This window comes from Castor canadensis, chromosome 1 (assembly GCF_047511655.1).
Source record: "Castor canadensis chromosome 1, mCasCan1.hap1v2, whole genome shotgun sequence".
Taxonomy (NCBI): domain Eukaryota; kingdom Metazoa; phylum Chordata; class Mammalia; order Rodentia; family Castoridae; genus Castor; species Castor canadensis.
In genome coordinates, this window is record NC_133386.1 from 169,048,646 (window position 1) to 169,063,505 (window position 14,860).

At 37.4% G+C, this 14,860-nt stretch overlaps 1 protein-coding gene across 7 annotated transcripts in view; it reads left to right on the top strand.

The window, feature by feature from the left end:
* Elp4 (elongator acetyltransferase complex subunit 4) overlaps positions 1 to 12,723 on the top strand; it is a 234,602-nt gene extending 221,879 nt beyond the window's left edge. For 5 of the 7 annotated variants that reach the window (XM_074043579.1, XM_074043588.1, XM_074043610.1 and 2 more), the window contains one exon: positions 12,222 to 12,723. In XM_074043579.1, coding sequence (XP_073899680.1) covers positions 12,222 to 12,367 — 146 coding nt within the window. In that variant the 3' untranslated portion in view covers positions 12,368 to 12,723. Of the gene's footprint in view, positions 1 to 1,512; positions 3,667 to 3,686; positions 3,773 to 12,221 lie in introns of those variants that run through there. The other 2 variants (XM_074043616.1, XM_074043635.1) reach the window with 2 other exon arrangements.
* Positions 12,724 to 14,860: the final 2,137 nt, after the last annotated feature.

A 14,860-nucleotide genomic window follows, 5' to 3' on the forward strand; every position in this document is an offset into this window, starting at 1 on the left:
ACCTTTATCTGTCCATAAGGAGCTAAGAAAACCTTTGTTGTTATAATTGATTCTTTTCATTCATTATGAAAAATTTTTATCAAAATAGAGGAAGCCATATTTCATTCTGTCAAACCAGAAACATGATATCTAACTGCCTTTGTATAAAAGTTAACACAACATAACAAAAATAATAGTGTGACCCTCAATGTATGTTGAACGGGTAAAAGAATTTAGGAATGATTTGGCAAAGATAAAACATAAAATTAATTTTTGTATTATTTTCTTTTCATTCACATTCATTCCAGGTAGACTTTGTCAAATACCTATAGCAAAGAAGAACTTGTTCATGCATGCAGAACAAAATAAAATAAGATTAAAAGCTCCAGGAAATCAGCCCACTTCAAAAAACCATTAAAGTGTGCCTATCCCTCAAGCTTTACAAATGTGTTAATTGTCACGTTTCAGTCATGTAAATATGTTTCAGCATAAAGTAACCAAGATTTCCTGTTACAGAAGCCTGCTATCTGGGGGTGTGGGGGTAGGGAGGGCGAAAGAGGACTAAATAACACACTGTAATGAAACCTGCCTTTGGGCAGCTCATGCTTCAGTTCTGAATGCCCAGAAATACTTTGCAGGCACTCTAGGCTGCCTAGCAATGGGGATTTTCTAATTCTGGCGAGCTTGACAAAGTAAATACAACTATTGAACATAAGGCAGCTCCTAATAAAAAACAACAATTCCCCCTTGTAAACACCTACATTTGGCCCCATTAAAAATTCTTTCTTCATACCCAGGAACTAACAGACCCTTAAATGTAGAGGTCTCAAAGTAACTAGAGAATAGTTGGGAAATCTACTGTCAGGGTGCTTTACATTGCCATTGCCACCAAGTGCTTCCTACCGCACTATAGGGCATTATGCAGAGAGACACACTGGCCATTGTCCTCCTGAGAGTCATTTGCCTACAGCCAAAGTGAAATCAACCTGTGTTCATGTGTATGTTATACAGGATTTTAAAATATATGATTGCCACATTTCCAAGAAGAGTGTTCATCTAAAGCTATCAGTTTTGAAAGTTAGTTAGTGGACTCATAGTAACATAACAACCTAAGGATCTGGTAAATTATCTGATTTCAAATTTTCTGAATCCTGCCTTTTCACATTTCAGAATTCATCTACCCCATAAGCTATGTATCAATCAGACCTCTACCAGTCCCTAAATTGGATAGTGGATATGTATGCACACATTTATCTGCTAATGGATTGCTGAGTAGGAGATTTCAGATGACTGGAACAAACATTAGTTTGAAATCTAGTAGACAAAAACAAAGAGATTATTACCTTTTGCTGCCTCCAGTGCAGTTTCCATATAATACACTTTAAAAGAAGAAAGGGGATAAAAAAAATTCTCATGTAATTTGTTTTTTAAAGCTCAACATTCAGATCCAAAAAATGCTCCATATTCCTAAAATATCTTAGTATTCTTAAGGCACCCAAAATTGCTCCTAAAATGTTTCCTTACTTATCTCAGGTAGAAAAGATACTTCCTGGGTGAAGCAAGCTTAAAGATCCTATCAAAGTAAGTCTGTCCCAGAAAGATCCCCATCTTCTTCCCTTTCCTGTGAGAGCAGCACAGGTCCTATATCTCAAGCATCTCCCCACACAACCCTGCTGAAGCTTCATTCAAATTCTATACACTCTGGAGTTTATATGCTCCTGCCTGCATTCTGTGCTCCAGAGACAGACAAGCCTTGGGTTAAGCAGCAGTTGGAAACCATGGAAGAGATTGCCAAAGGGAGAAACCCTGCTATACAACTAAGGAAAGATACATAGAAGGGAGTCATTTGGGAGATATCTGGAGCCCATTTAGGCAATGTAGCACAATCAGAAGATCACAGGGACGGGAGGGGTCAGGTGTGACTTCTCTATCCCATTCCTTTATCCCAGGGAAGAGCCTGGGGTGGGGAGCAGGGGAAGGGCATCTTTCAGTGTTATTTCCTGCCCAACATCAGGTAACAATTCAAGTTGCATTATTCCAACTGTTACCTAAATGATTTTTTTCTTCAGTGCAGGAGCACAAGCAAGAATAAAAAGAAGAAAGGAGAAAGAGTAAGAGAAAAATATGCTGCCTTTAGTTTGTATAGAAAATAAAACCATGTTATACAAAGTTCTCCAGGTATTATCTAGTCCTCTGTGGGTGTATGAGATAAGAGGGGAGAATAATAATCACTCCCCCACTTTAAATGTCTGCAGTTTCAAGAACATTGAGGTAGCTTTGTCTTTAATAGAATATAGATGTTTGCAACAGCTGTTGTTTTCTGCTATTGGAAGGATATGAGCAAGATGGCCCTGGTGTTCACAGAAATAAGTTTCTGTCACTTCCTTACTGGCCCTACCCTTCAGAATTAAATCTAAGTCAATTACCACTATTTATAAGGTCTGGCACTTGCCTACCAGCTCATTCTTCTCATAGCCACTGGCCTACTTGTCAACTGCTCCAGAAAAGCTGGCTTCTTACTGCCCTTCAAACATGCCAAGCTTATTCTTCACTGTTTTGTCTCTAGTGCTTAGAAAAGTTCTGGCATATAGAGTACAAAGACTGTAAAATGTTGAAGCCAGACTGCCTGAGTCCAGTTCACTCCAAAACACTGAGGTTGTAATATTTCTCCCATTCTTTTCCCATTCTTTCAGACTTGGTCACATGGTCCACAACTAGCTGCAAGGGAGGCTTAAAAATGAAGTCATTATTCAGAATGATCTTGTGTTGAAGGGTTCTGAAGGGAAAAGGAGGAGTAAATACTGGAGGATAGTTAGCGGTCTCTGTCTTAGTTCAAACATCTATGCACCACATTCTTCACACACATATCTAACCCTTCTCCAGGGATGAATAAGGAATCCCACTGGCTACAAAATGCAAGCATTCTCTGCCCTGGAAGTTTGTAGTACCTGGTTCTGCTTTCTAGAACAAACTTCCTTGTCCATTATCCTCCGTTTCCTTTTAAGAAGTTATTCTTTGTCTGTTGTTGTCCAGGACTACATGAAGTCACCATTGGTGGGTATGCCCTTGGAGGCTGCACAGTTTTCACAGCCCACTTATTTATAGATCAGGTTTGAGGACCTAGGATGACTTTAGGGGGTGAATAATTACAGGCTTCCAACCAGGCTTGTGGTTTCTTTGGCAATATAATTCCTTTAGGAAGGGTCTCATCCTATTTGCTTCCTTTCAGTTCTACTTGCAAGCCATCCCAGTAAGAACTTGTCTAGATGTAGTTCTAGGATTCATTGGCAAGAAACAGAGCCACCTCATTATTTTATACAGAAGGAGATTCATAAAAGAACATTAGGAGTTAGTGAAATAATCGGAAGAACTAGAAAACATTTTGCCATCAAACTGGCCTCCAGAAAGCTGCTACCTGTATAGGAAGTGAGGAATCTGGAGACCACCACTGAAGCTCGTCACTGAGGACACACTTCTCTGTGGCTGCAGTCTTGGAGTAAGCCCCACAGCTGCCACTGTAGCTACTCCTTGATCCATGAAGCTGGTGCCGGGTCACTGAAATGCTTATGCCAAGACAATTGTCTCTACAACAATGCCTGCCAATTGTAGTAGTTGGCAGAGCAGGAAGACTGCTTCTGCTTCTCTTCTACCTTCTACACCTATTACTGATGCACATAATTGAATAATCCTTATCTACATCTTTCCAGCCCCCTCCATGTGAGAGGGCACACCAGAAGGAGGTCAGAGTGGACACTGAGGACCCGCTCCCCTCGCCCACCACAACTGTCACATTGTAAGTCCCTTATTTCTGCTGCAGTCCCTTTTGTCTCTTGCATATTCTGTAGTTCTAGTCTGAGTTCATCTCTTATGAACACTTTTGCTAGAAGCGGCAAGAAGCAATAAACACACCAATATTCTGAGTTCTCCAGTGTTAAATGTAAGCAACTGTTGAGGAGGTTTAAGGTTTGCTTTCCAGGTTATCATGGGCAAAAAAAGAATCACAGCTTTACAATCTGCAATATCTGATCTCACTGCCCATCTTCCAGCCACTCAATCAACATGCATTCAGGTCCCAGAATTTTAGTGCTCTGTGTGTCAGTTACTAAGTAATGTATAAGCAGGATATAGGTTAGGCTACTACTACAAAGATCCAAAACTGTAGTGGCATAAGGAAAAAAGAGGTTCACATATCTCTTACATAGAGACCCACCTGAGTGACCCAACACTCCTTTGGTAGCCAGATAGTATCAGGAAATCCTAGCTTATCATTTTGCTGTGCCCTCTGAACACATAGCTTCAATTTTATGTACAGGATGGCTGCATCAGCACATACCCTCAAGTCCACATTTCAGCAATGGGAAGAAGGAAGAAGTTAGGTTTGTCCCTAACATTTGCAGAGCCTAGTGCAAGAGTGTAGATAAGGGACCACATAATTATGCCTAAGTATTTAAAGTTATCAAGCTGACATGCCATTGAATATGTTTTCTCTTCATTCCTTTGCAAATGTACTTTGTTGGAAAGCCCAGTTTAAACTTAGGATCAACAAAAAATTAATTAGTTAAATAAATAAACTTAGGACCAGAGCTCTACTCATGAACATGGAGACATAGAGAGAATTGCCCTACCCCACCTCCTTTCTCTCCAACCCTGCCTCCTTCCACACACAAGGTACCACTCACACTGTGAACACCCAGCTTGCACATCCAGACTGTCCACATTCCCCACTAGCAGCCATCTCCTGGCCATTCCTTGAGCCCCAGGGTATGCACACAGTTGACACAGTCCATCCTTAGGGGAATGAATCTGGGGGAGAGAATCATACAAGCTTTGTAACCATTTAGATGTGGTCCTGTGCACCCAGAATATGTTCAGTAGAGAAATATAGAGACTCTAGGTGCACATTCCTTTAGCCTTGTTCACCTCGTGGAGTACGGCATGGCCAAAAAAGGGGTAGATTAGGGACAGGAACAGGGGCTCTCATTCTGTGGTTTAATAGTCACCCTAAGGGATGGCAAAGTAAGTTAGGATGCACCTTTAAAAAGTGTTTCCTAACATTAACCATAGCACTACTGGTCAAGATGAAGTGGCCAGCCTGGCATGGTAGCACACACATACAATCCCAACATGAATTTGAGGCCAGCATGGGCTACCTCATAAGTTCCAGGCCAGCCTAGGTTACATAGTGTGACTGACTCAAAAAGAAAAAAAAAATGTGACCAGAACATGGTAAAAGGAGCTGGGTAATGTGTCCTTTATTCTGGGAGGAAATGTGGCCTTTATTCTGGGAGGCCATGTACCCCTATAATATTCAGAGATGGTTTTTTTACTCTCTGAAAAGGAGTATAAGTATTGGAAGTAAACTAGCAATCTCTGCCACAGACACATGCCTTTTCACAAATCATACTTTTGTTTAGACAAGTAAGTTCTTCACAGTGTGCTTTCAGAGAGGTGAAAGCAGACTTGGAGGCAAGACAATCCTGTCAGTTATAATTGACGGTCAAAATAATTGCACACCTGAGCATTTTTCAATGGGCAGCCAACATGCAGTGTTCTAGCTCTGAAATTTTGTCTCATTTTCAAATCAATCAGGGAGAAACAAATGAATTTTTTAATTCAAAGGGTATAGTATGATTATGGCATTCAGTAAAAGTTTTAATATTAAACCCTGAGAATGAATTTGACCTTAAACAGAAACTTAAACCTAAGACTTAATATATTTTACAGAATTTTTTTCCAAAACTACTCAGCCACTACCAAATTTTCACTTGCAAATCAAAACAAAAAAAACAAAAATTTGGTTCTGGCATTGTTTCTGCTACTTATATATAAGGATAGCTCAGAGTTCACCAAAAATTAGGCAGAACCATCTTCCCCTTTGTAAAATTTTAACCAAATGTAGAATAATTGCAATATCTTGTTACATTGTAATAATATAATAATTACAGGATGATATAAATGTAATAAGGTAAAAATACAATAATTGTATAATTATGTAAAACACATAAAACATTTTTTTTACAAGTTGAACCAACACTGTGAAGGAAAAACAGGAATACTGTGATGATGACTATATCAAGCCTTTTTCATCTGTCTTCTTCCCTCAGTCCTACCTATGCCCCTGTAAGGAAATGAGCCTTTCCACTGAGGAAAGGGAAATATCTGTCTAATTAATTAGAGAACAGGAGAAGCTCTGAGCCCAGTGCTTTAACTCCTACCCTGTGGGCTAGTGGGGACATCAGGTGTGCATTTCCTTGGTCAGGAACTAGGAATGGAAACCCAGAAAGTCAACCATAGTTCACTGCTTCTGGATGCTCCCAGATGGTAATCATTTTGCTATGGTCCTTCTCAAAACTGTGATTGTCTTCCAATATAATTTTACTCTTCCTTCCATAGTGTAACATATTTGTTAAACATTTTTACACACTTTTAAACAGTTCCCAGCCTTCCTTGCAGACAGATCTGGCCATCTAAGTTCTGAGAGAACAGCAGACCAGGCCTTCTATCTCAGAATTGCCCTTTTTAGCCATTTTTGGAGGGAATGAGAATGTCTCAGTGTTACAGCTACTTAGCCTGTACTCTAATTCATTCCCTACCATCCAGAGCAGTGCTTCACACAGAATATGGCTGCAGAAATTAGCAAATCACCCTGCAGGTAAGGGCCTCAAGCACCTGAAAGACTGGAATAATGGAGTAAGATGGCATGTCTTTTGTTCATTTGTTTCCTCTCTGTTACATGAGGGGTGGAACACTTTTAAAACCCAAGTGGAGAAGCTTCACTTCTGACATTTCCTTTATTAGTTATTTTGTCAGCAGTAAAGACATGTGCAAAGACAGATTTTAAAAACAAGATGGATCCCAAATTACCTTCATGCACATTGACAGTGGCCCAGAAACCAGGCAGCTGACATGCCCCATCTTCCTACTGTCTCACTAAGTATGAGGGGAACTATGAGTATGGTTTTCTTTCTATTTCTTTAGAGCCTCACCAAAGCATCCTGTATGCTAAAAACTCAAGTGTTGGCTTACTGGCAGAGACCTGGTGGCAAAATCTAATATTCTGTTGCTGTGATTCTAGCCATGTGTAACTCATTATATTTGTAGATTCATTGCTTCACCCTAATAAACTCACTTCTTTGTATTGTGTTGTACCTTACGTATTTTTATTTCCATTTTATTTTTTTAATGTACTGTGTACATTTTGACATTTACAAAAGTTCTTAAAATATATCGTAGTTGAATTCACCCTCTCCATCATTCTCCTTTATCCTGTCCTCCCTCCATTCCTGAAATAGTTTCAACAGGTCTCATTTTTTCATTTTCATACATGTGTACATAATATTTCTACCGTATTCACCTTTCTACACCCTTTCCTCATATCCTCCCCCTCCCACTGAACCATATGCATATTTATAAGTCACCTCAGCCTGTTTTTTAGTAAGAAGAAATATAAATAATGTAGACTTGCTAGTCCGCAAAATATTTATACATCTAATTTGATCCTAATAACATTCTTGTGAAGAGAAAATTACTCCCCTGCGATAGATGAGGACACTAGGCTTAGACAGGTGGATTGACTTGTCTGAGGTCACACTGAGAGGGCAAGACAGAGTCAGGTGTTATACTACCACTCTCTTCCTCCATGTTCAGGACATTACGCATGAAGGCAGAGGGTGACAGTGGCTACTTCTGTTGAGGGACTAGCATAGAACCTATAAGGTGTGTGCAAGTTTTCATTTAAGTTTTCACTTAAATTGACTTAAAGAAAAATGAAAATATTTATTTTCATAGACATAAGTATTCTGTAATATTAATGACTGTTCCTATGATTGTGAGCAATACACATGGTGACTTTCCAGGGAATGTCAGAAAATTTTTAAAGATTAAAGTAAATCTCTATCCATCTGCTAAGGATTAAAATGTACTCCATCAATTGTTTTCAGAAAATAAACAGTGCCAGGGGTATAGTCTTGGCAAAATATGAAAAATATAAATTGATTAAACTTATTTTAATGGGTATTTACCTGCAATTTGTCTCAAATCCAGGTGTAATCTAGATTCATTATCTTGGCCCTTCTGTCTGGGAACTGTGAGTGCTGAGCACAGGTCTGGCAGGCTGGGAGAAAAAGAATTAGGAAGGGGACCACTGAGCCAGAAAATCTCATTCTATGTGTCTGTAGAATCAGTTTTGTTGCTGACTCAGAAGGAACAAAGTATACAGTGGCTATGCCCAGCAAAGAGACAGAGGCAGACAGAGGGAAAGAATTTCAAGCTTCAGTTCTTGATGCCCCTTGGAGCCATAGAGCTTCTACCATTTCTACCACTCCTCAGTTATGGCTCTGGACTCCCCCCCGAGCCTGCCCAAGTGTTTGGTGCCCTCACTGTGGGGGAAAGGAATCCATTGATCCTGTGGGATGGCTGCAAATCCCCCAGGCCTGGCAGAAATCATGGGAGTTACCCCGCCTTTCCCAGATCCCTTTTCTTACATAGTAACCATCATTTTAGACAAGGTACTAATAAAAAAAAAAAAAAAGGGCAGCCAGCCAGCCAGATATCCACCTCCTGCACCATTCACACAGTCCTTCTTCCCAGAATCTGAGGAAAGAAAATGAGGTGAAAAAAATTTTCAGCTCAGGATATAGGATACATTTTTGCTTTTGTCCCTTGCCTCAGAACCAGGTATAAAAGGAGAAAGCTGAATATTTTGATTTGGTTTACAAGGTTCAGAACAATATCATGCATATATCCCAGTCATTTTATTACAGTCTTTTTATTTACATCACTAATCAGTGGAACTGCAATCTAAAAGTTTACCTACCCTGCAGCCTTGCAGTGTAGCTAAAGGAGGTCACCATGCTGTACAGAGTTTTGCAGCATATTTTTCCAGAAGACAGATCTGGGGTATAGCAGCATCTGAATACTTACTTGCATGTCAAGTGTGTAAAAGCTTTGGTAAGTCTCAAAGGAAACCTTCCTGACACACCTGGCAAGCCTGGAACCTGATCTCTCCTTCTTCCTTGCTGCTTCACATCGCACTGACGTGGTGCACAAGGGGAAGCTCCAAAAGAAAGAAAACAAAACCCATGTCTTGAGAACTTAACCTGCATGGTGACCGCAATCAAGTAATAATCAACAAAAGCAGACAAACCTACATGTAGGAGCACAGAGCTCTAAGCCCATTCTGGGCTTTTTCAAAGGACTTGAGTATACAGCTAGTTTTACATTGTAGCATTTGGTTAAAAACAGTCACTCACATCATCCCAAATTTTTATGCTCAGAAGTTGCACATGAATGATATATGACTTTTCTTCAAAGCCATTGAATCTGAGAGATTTCCAAACACATCACACATTACAGTTAGCTATTTTTGCAGTGAAGGGCTTTCAGCCAACTGGCTCATACTCATTTGCCTAGAAAAGCAGAGGAAGAGAAATGCTTAGCCAGTCAACAGCAAATAGGTGAGCACCTGAAATTTAAATTGTTTTTCTAGTCCTGAATAAACGATAGCAGTTTCCCCATTTAGATTATCAGAGCAGGATGACCCCTCAACCAAATATATCATGCAGTTTTAAAGGTACTCTGGTTCTGCTATCAAGCAAATCCCCATTCACACATCAGAATCCAATTCATCATGTAAGACCCTACTCCCCTTCCCCCACCATGATTTCTGTATTGTCTCTGCCTTCCTTGTATCCATAACTTGAAGTGTTCACTAAGGTTACCTGTATGCTTATCTAAATTCCTGTTCCTGGATTATAAGGAAGTAAGGCATGTCCTCTGTTCTCTGCCCTTTGGTGCCCTGTTCACATGTCCTTTCAGAATGCCTTGCAGATTCTAAATATGTGTTGACCCCAGTTGATTTCCTAAAAAAGCCTAATCACCATCTGACTGGTTAAAAACAGTCACTCACATCATCCCAAATTTTTATGCTCAGAAGTTGTGAGGTTCCAGCCAAAAGTATACACACACACACACACACACACACACACACACACACACACACACACGTAAGCACACATTTCTTCATAGTAACTTTCTCTAAGTTCCACATAACCTTCAAATCATGCAGGTATCCTGATCTTTTTTTTCCTGTGCTCACCATCTATAAATAAATACAAGATCTTAAAGGACATTAAAACTCAGACACATAATTAAAGATCCCCTTCCCTCCTGCTCCCTCACCTGAACAGCAAGAGTTAACACTACAAAAATATTTGTAATCTCAGACTTCAGAGTCATGTTTGCTTTTATATTCCTGAGCCTTTCTTGCTTTCATTTCTGCCTGAAATCCTTTCTGGAATAAACAAATATAAAGAAACAAAAGCAGCGTTTAAAACAAAGAAGCAAATATGTCTCATTTGAGATTATTTTTTATCATTCAAGAAATAGACATCTAATTAGCTAACAAGTGGCAGGTTTGGTGCTTAGGATAAAGTGAACATTACTATATGACTGTTACAGCTTTTCCTGACCTTCTGACTTGTGTGTTGACCATGCATCTATATAATAGTTTCTTTAATCCTAACTGTATCTTTACTAAAAGATAATCAAGGAAGAGTCTGTTCATAAATTATTTTAAACTTTTTTACAATATTTTGAATATTTGCACACAACTTATGTTTACATGACAATAAACAAGTCTTTCATCAGAAAAGAATCTATCTGGAGGGCTGGGAATATGGCTCAAGTGGTAAAGCACCAATCTAGCAAGTGCCAGGCCCTGAGTTCAATCTCTAGTACCACTAAAAAAAGAAGGAGGAAAGAAGGTTCATGAACCACAATATTTTGATACAAAAAAATTGTTCTACCCTTTTACATCTTTTTTTTTCATATTGAAAGGAGTTTTCCAAATGAAGAGTTTTAAGAGTGGAGGTATGGCTCTCAGTAAAGCGACTGCTTTAGAAGCACAAAGCCCAGAGTTCAAACCCCAGTCCCACCAAAGGAAAAAAAAAAAAAAAGGCACCCAAATGAAGGGTTTCAGCTAAGTTGTCTTAGGTCAATTCACCTCTAGATGGCTCTGACCAATAATCATTTGAAAACCCTATCCTGCCTTACCTGTAACCTCCCACACCTACTTTGTGCCTTAGGTAATAGTCATTCTTTGTAACCACAGGGGATTGGTTCCAAGATCCTTCTGGATGCCAAAATCTACAGATGCCCAAGTCCTTTCCAAACAATGGCATAATATTTGCATATAACATACACACATCTTCTGTATACTTTAAATCACCTCTAGATTACCAATAATACCTAATATGATATAAATGATACATGTACATAGGTGTTATACTGTATTGGGTAGTGAGTAATGACAAGGAAAAAAGTCTGTACATGTTCAGTACACACACAATTTTTTTCAAATATTTTCAAGCCGTGATTGTTTGAATCCAGGGCTGTGGAATCCACTGATGAGGAGAGCCAACTGTTTTTTCCTTTACATTTGGACTCTTATGAAACAGAATATGAGCTGAGTACTGATAGTTAAAGAGATTTGATGTTCTTTTCAACAAAAACACATGATTTTGAAATATGAATGTTTCACCCGAATTGCAGTAACTTCTAGTTATGGTCAGTTAGTGAGTCTGTTTAAATCTATAGAAAAAACATTTAGAATGGGGAAATATTTAAAGACAAACAGTACTTTTGTAGGTACGTCCCAAACATTATGCATAGACTCAAATTTACCAAGGCCTGTGATGTGATAGCTGAACTTTCCTGAGCATATGAAAAATACTGACTCTCTGATTAGTATCATTTCTTTCATTATATCAACATTTCTATGAAAATTGTGAGTTTCTGGAAAAGCTATAAATCATAAGACAAAGGAAACAAACACTGTGTAGAAATCCAGAATTCCTGAAAAGCTACATTTGATTAAAATACCATTTTGGAACCCTGTCAAAAACAGAACAAGGCAAAAATTTAAAAAAAATTAAAACCTGCTATAACTTATGTGATATTTTTCAATTTGTGCATCTACATGTTTTCGTTTCTACCTAAACCTAGGTTTGGACTCGGAAAATGTTTCACTGAAATTCTTGGTCCAGTTTCTACAGTGGCTATAATTTGTAAAAAATCTAGTAAGAATAAAATGTGATTATACTGGGCTTCAGTCTGAGGAATTGTTTTAGCAGGAATTTTATATGCAAGACTAATTGCTGATGAACAGAGCATAATATTGTATCCCGAGGTGTGCCAGTGCAAGCAAAATTAATTTTTTCTTCTCTTGAAATCTTCTGCCATAGCGACTACATTTGCCTCCAGACCTGTCAGACACAGTGAGCCGCTCAAGCAAACAGGATCTGGCAGAATCCGCCAAGCTGCTGGGCCCAGGCTGTGGCATGATGGCCAGAGGCAAGAAGCACCTGGACTTCTAGGGATTCCTCCTTAGTTGTTGCGTGCAGAATTATATGACACTCTAATTATGATTGCTAATAGCTTGTGTAAATATTTTTCTTCATGATTTGACCTCCAATCCTTGGGAAACACAGGATTACAAAATGGAGTACCATTCTTCATTAGCAGAAATAATATAGGAGAAATACTTTTATCTTGAAATTGTGCTTTTGCTGTGTTTAAAGAAAATGGGTAATTTGATTTTAAATAAATACAAAAAATGTCAAGATAAAATCAAGATGCCTTGCAGTGGTCATTAGTGTATGCAGACTAAGGTATTTAGTATCATGGTGAAGTGCATGTTAAAAGCAGGTATCATATAAAACATGAAATTCAAGTTATACATGAAAATAGTTTCTCTTTATTTCTGAAAAATTCACTTGCCACCAAAATTGCTAAAGGTTTTTTTTTAAAGAAAATTTTGTGTGCTAGTATATGAAATAAATTTGCATTTATGTATCCTGTTATTAAAGTATTAAAGACAAACTAATACTTGGGGATTTCGACTCTATTAAAGATAATTAGTCTACCATAGTAGTTAATAAATATAAAGAATTTGAGTGATAGAACGCATAGAAAAAGAAGTTGGATGGTCTTCTATTTAGTAATCCTAAACAATTGAAGTCAGCACTATGAAATTATGTCAACAGACGTAATTCAGGATTGAAATTCAAACTGACAGCTACATTAATGCTAGGATACAAGGGAGAAACATGCATTAAAGCTTGGTGAGAGATTTTTTTTATAGAATATAGGTGTGAGACAAAGTAGAAAAATGAAACTAACTCAGAAATCCAATCGCATCACGTAAGCCCTTTGTTAATTATGAACATTGCCTGGTATGTAAATTTCTAACCGTTCAAATATGTGTTTTGCACTACACAGCATATCAAACCAGTTTTCACATAAAACACTGGGTTTTTGAATCTTAGTTCCATATTCTCAAAGCTTTTGACAAATAATAGGTAAAAGATGACAGTTTTTAAGTAATTTGCATATTTAAGTAAAGAGCTTCAATTTTAAGAAAGATGTTTAACAACCATTGGGAGAAACTGAATTTCCGAAATATATTTTCAAATATATTAGGATATTTTGAAGCAGTTATAACTAGCATTTTTAAGCAGTTTGCTTTTAATATACCACAAATTATACTTTATTTGCTCTTGACAACATTGTAGAAAACAAAGACTAGGTTTTTAAAACTGTCTAACCAATATGATGAACGTCAGTCACTTAAAAAAAGCCCACTGTAGCATAAACACATACTGTATACAGCTTTTATTCAGAATTAGAATAATTGAATCAATGACAGTGATTTGCCAGGATGTCAAATCTCTCCATCATATCCTGTCACTACCAGTTTATTTTTTGTGATCAAAATCAAAAAGACAACTGTTTTGTCACTCACTGTTTCATTATTATTAAAAAACCAGGTTTATTCTTCTATTTTTTTAGAATGTCTGGTTTATTTTTTTTTCATCTCTTTTAATTCTAAAGACACAAATTCTTCCTCATTTTCTTTTCAAAATAAAGTTTCAGAATTGATCTGTCAGTTAAAATTAAAGGGCTTTTATACTAAGCAAAGGTGCTTTTAAAATTTAAAGCAACTTCAAAAACTCGATTTAATCCATAGAAATAAATACTGTTGTGCCGACACTCCACAAAAGCTTTGCTATGAAGCATCATTGACAATATGAATAAATTCACATGAATATTTTAGTCAGGTTATTATTTTAATAACGCTAACATTTTTCTTACCGTGTTGTGATTCATTTTAGACAAACACACAACAGAAAATTACATAGCATTTGACTCTAAAAATGAAATGTGAGGTCATCAGATAATGTAAATTGCTTGTCAAATACTTAATAGATCATTAATTTACTTCCCTGGCCACCAAATCTATAAAATTAACAGCCAATTACTAGTTAATATATGCTTTGCAAATAGAGCAATACTGTGAAAGTTGAATGACTATTTTTAACCCTTATTATAAATATAAATGAAACTTTTCAAACTCAATAAAAGTACATTTTGAGTAATAAGAGTATCTAGAACTCTCAAAAAATTCAACATCCAAGTGCTTTCTTTTTTCTGATTCACTGGACAAGCTTTGTAAAAATAAACTACTGGAGAGGGATGTGTGTATACTTTTGTTTTCTTCTGATTAAAAACTCACTCCAAATAATGTGTTTTCCTTCATATTTGTTCTCTATTATCCTAATAACTTACACATAAAAATACTGGTTTTCAAAAATGCTGCTGTATGTATATACACTCTTCTGATAATTATGAAATACACATTCTATTAACAGACATTTTCAATTATCAGTTTGACTCAAAGATTAAAATATTTAAGAGCAGTGCCCAAATATAGTATCCTAAATGTCTAATATATTTTAAATGTTTCTAGTATATGAACTTCAAAGCCCTGTGTGGTGGTCACTTCTTATGCTACATCTGCCTTTCTTGAACATGAATATTTTGA